The sequence below is a fragment of the Mizuhopecten yessoensis genome, unplaced genomic scaffold, assembly GCF_002113885.1.
Source record: "Mizuhopecten yessoensis strain PY_sf001 unplaced genomic scaffold, ASM211388v2 scaffold3799, whole genome shotgun sequence".
Classification (NCBI taxonomy): Eukaryota; Metazoa; Mollusca; class Bivalvia; order Pectinida; family Pectinidae; genus Mizuhopecten; species Mizuhopecten yessoensis.
Window position 1 is genome coordinate 229524 of NW_018405225.1, and position 2784 is coordinate 232307.

At 33.9% G+C, this 2784-nt stretch overlaps 1 protein-coding gene across 1 annotated transcript in view; it reads left to right on the top strand.

The window, feature by feature from the left end:
* The first annotated feature begins 1953 nt into the window (after positions 1-1953).
* The window catches only part of LOC110448030 (coiled-coil domain-containing protein 12-like), a 6879-nt gene continuing 6048 nt past the window's right edge, over positions 1954-2784 (top strand). Inside the window, exon 1 of the mRNA XM_021494063.1 lies at positions 1954-2107. Coding sequence (XP_021349738.1) covers positions 1980-2107 — 128 coding nt within the window. The 5' untranslated portion in view covers positions 1954-1979. The remainder of the gene's footprint in view (positions 2108-2784) is intronic.

A 2784-nucleotide genomic window follows, 5' to 3' on the forward strand; every position in this document is an offset into this window, starting at 1 on the left:
ACTGTGTATATTGTCGGCGAACAGATAGCTCAATTGGTAGAGTGTCCAACTAGAGTTCGGAAGGTCCCGGGTTTGAACCCCGGTCTGGCCGGGGATATTCCCTCTCCCTTTACACCGGTATTAACCAAGTTTATACAATTTGCATGGGCAAAAAAAGATCCGGAGTTTTTTATCCTAAGATATATTAATACCAGTAAAATAAGAAGATCATTAGTTTTCCATTAATATTAATTATGATTCTGCAGTATAATTGTCGAAAATCAATACTTGCATTATAAGATTGCACACATATACTGGTACATAAAATGCAATTCAAATCTGTACATAAGGTTATTCTTAAAAAGTAATCAAGATTCTCCCCAGTTGAATATCTACATTTACTTGTAGTTGACAGGGGAACACCCTTTAATTCCCATAATAAGAACCCTCATACAATGTATTTAAATTTTATCTCATATACCAGTATTTAGTCATCAAATGAGACCACATAGGCACAGGTGCAATAAATAAGTTTTGTAATCAGAGTTTTTGCCAGGTGTTTATAGGGTCTGTTAAAGTGATCCATTACAATATTTTGAATATGACCCTGTTTTTTCCCAATTTCAGTCTTTATTTTCCCAATTGGATTTAAAAGCATGTTCATACAAGTTTCCAGGCATTATATCATATGTACACTCACTCACAGTTCAATCAAAATATAAAAAAAAGTACAGAAATAGCAAGAATTTGAAATTGAATCAACAAAAAAAATGAATAATGATGTGTTTATTTATTGCTATACATTTTACTGTAAGAAACAGCTAGATGATTTTTTTTTGCAAATCACATGTGGAGCGGAAATATAATAATTAATATAATCAAATATCGACATACGTGTACATGCTTATGAGAAACATGATTTCATTAGATACTCAGTGCCCGTACATGTATTTTGTACGAGCGCTAGTATCAAATGAAACCATATTTCGGCTATAAGTGAAATATACATATTTAAAGAAACTTTATTTCATTATATAATTGTACTTGTAAATGGGCTAAAAGTATCTAATGAAATCAAGTTACTTTAATAACGATGAAGAATTTATACCATTTATGGCCGAAAGAATTTTCGTATTTTTTATTGAACGAAACCATATTTTCGGCCATAAATGGAAACTATATTTGAATTACATACCAGTATCACATGTCCTGTGTTGCCATCTGCTACATGTGTCGCACTGCAACGCATGCTGCCTCGGCCCCACCACAAGGTCAGTTGTCGCTCATGTTGATTAGGTGCAAAGTGTTGTTCAATTGATGTAAGCCGATTGAAGTGATTGTCCAAGAAAATCAGTCATATTTATCACCATTTGTGTGAGTGATCAATACATTTGATTGGCTACCTGGAGTTGAGGCGGTGATGAGGTACTCAAGAGTTAATTATGAGGTACTCAAGAGTTAATTAAGAGCTACTCACCTATAACAACAGTCTGGTAGGCGAACATCATTATTTGTGTAAGGCAATAAAAACAAAACAACAACACCAGTACGTAATTAAATAAATCCTTTAATGTATTTATTTTGATATAATTCTACTTATAAATGTATAAATCCCATGTATTTAACATATAGATACATAGTAGGGCCGATTTTAACTTGGGCCGATTTCACTTGGGTAAAATAGACCTGGCCGATATTACCTTGGGCCGATATAACCAAATACCTTCTGCACGATGTAAAGAAAAAAGATCGCATAGTATTGTAGTTTCGTTTTGTGTTACTATATATAGATTTTTGCTTGAACTATGTATATATACCAAGCATACGATACAAAAAGAGCTCGCTGCGCTCGCTATAAAACATAATAATTACTTAGCTATTTCAACTGTTTTTGTTACCTCCCTTTATCCGGTGATTTATCTCACCGTCTCCGGGTTAACTCATAGTTTTCTTGTAAAAGATCACTACAGCGTTTGTAATAAACACAGAAAAACGAAGGCATGGCGTCGGTTGGCTCGATGGAAGAGGCGGCTAGGAAAAGAAAAGAAAAACTACGAGCTATGAGAACGAAACAGAATCAGTCTGGCGAAAATGCTATGGAAACAGATGAAAAGGAAGCTTTGCCAAAGTGGGTGTTAATTGCGTACCATTTGAAAACACAAGTAATCGAACACGTTATCTAACGTTTCCAGTTTTGACGAAATAACTATAGGTCGAGAAGTATAATTATTTATTTCATTTAACTCGTACTTTGTCATATTCAGAAGTACTGTCATTGTTTGGCTGGAATTATTTAGCTATAAGAATAGATTAAAACAGCTGTGCGTGATTTTACAGTGAATGGAAGTACATTGTGTGGTGAAGGTTGGTTTATCGAGTTACAAGTAAACAAACTAGAAAAAAATGGATACTGGAATATATTTTTTTACCAAGTTTAATTGACACCGATATGTCTTATTCACTGAATAGAAATATCCCATTTTCCATATTTTTAAGAACTTGGTTGTTTTATGATTTAGATACAATCTACATGTACACTAATATTATACATTAATCAGGTTGTGCACAACGGCGCATATGGGAAATAATCCTGCATTTGGGTAACATCTTTGTATGCTATGGTTGAATGCACTTCGAATCTACTTTATAAAAAATCAAAATTTTGTGGAGACAATTCATTATTAACATGACAAACAGTGAGTATTATAGTCCTACCTTGACAACTTAACATCAAGGTTTAATATATATATGTTCCCAACAAGTGCCCATGATGGCGTGCAATCATGGACCAGTCCCCCCCCCCCA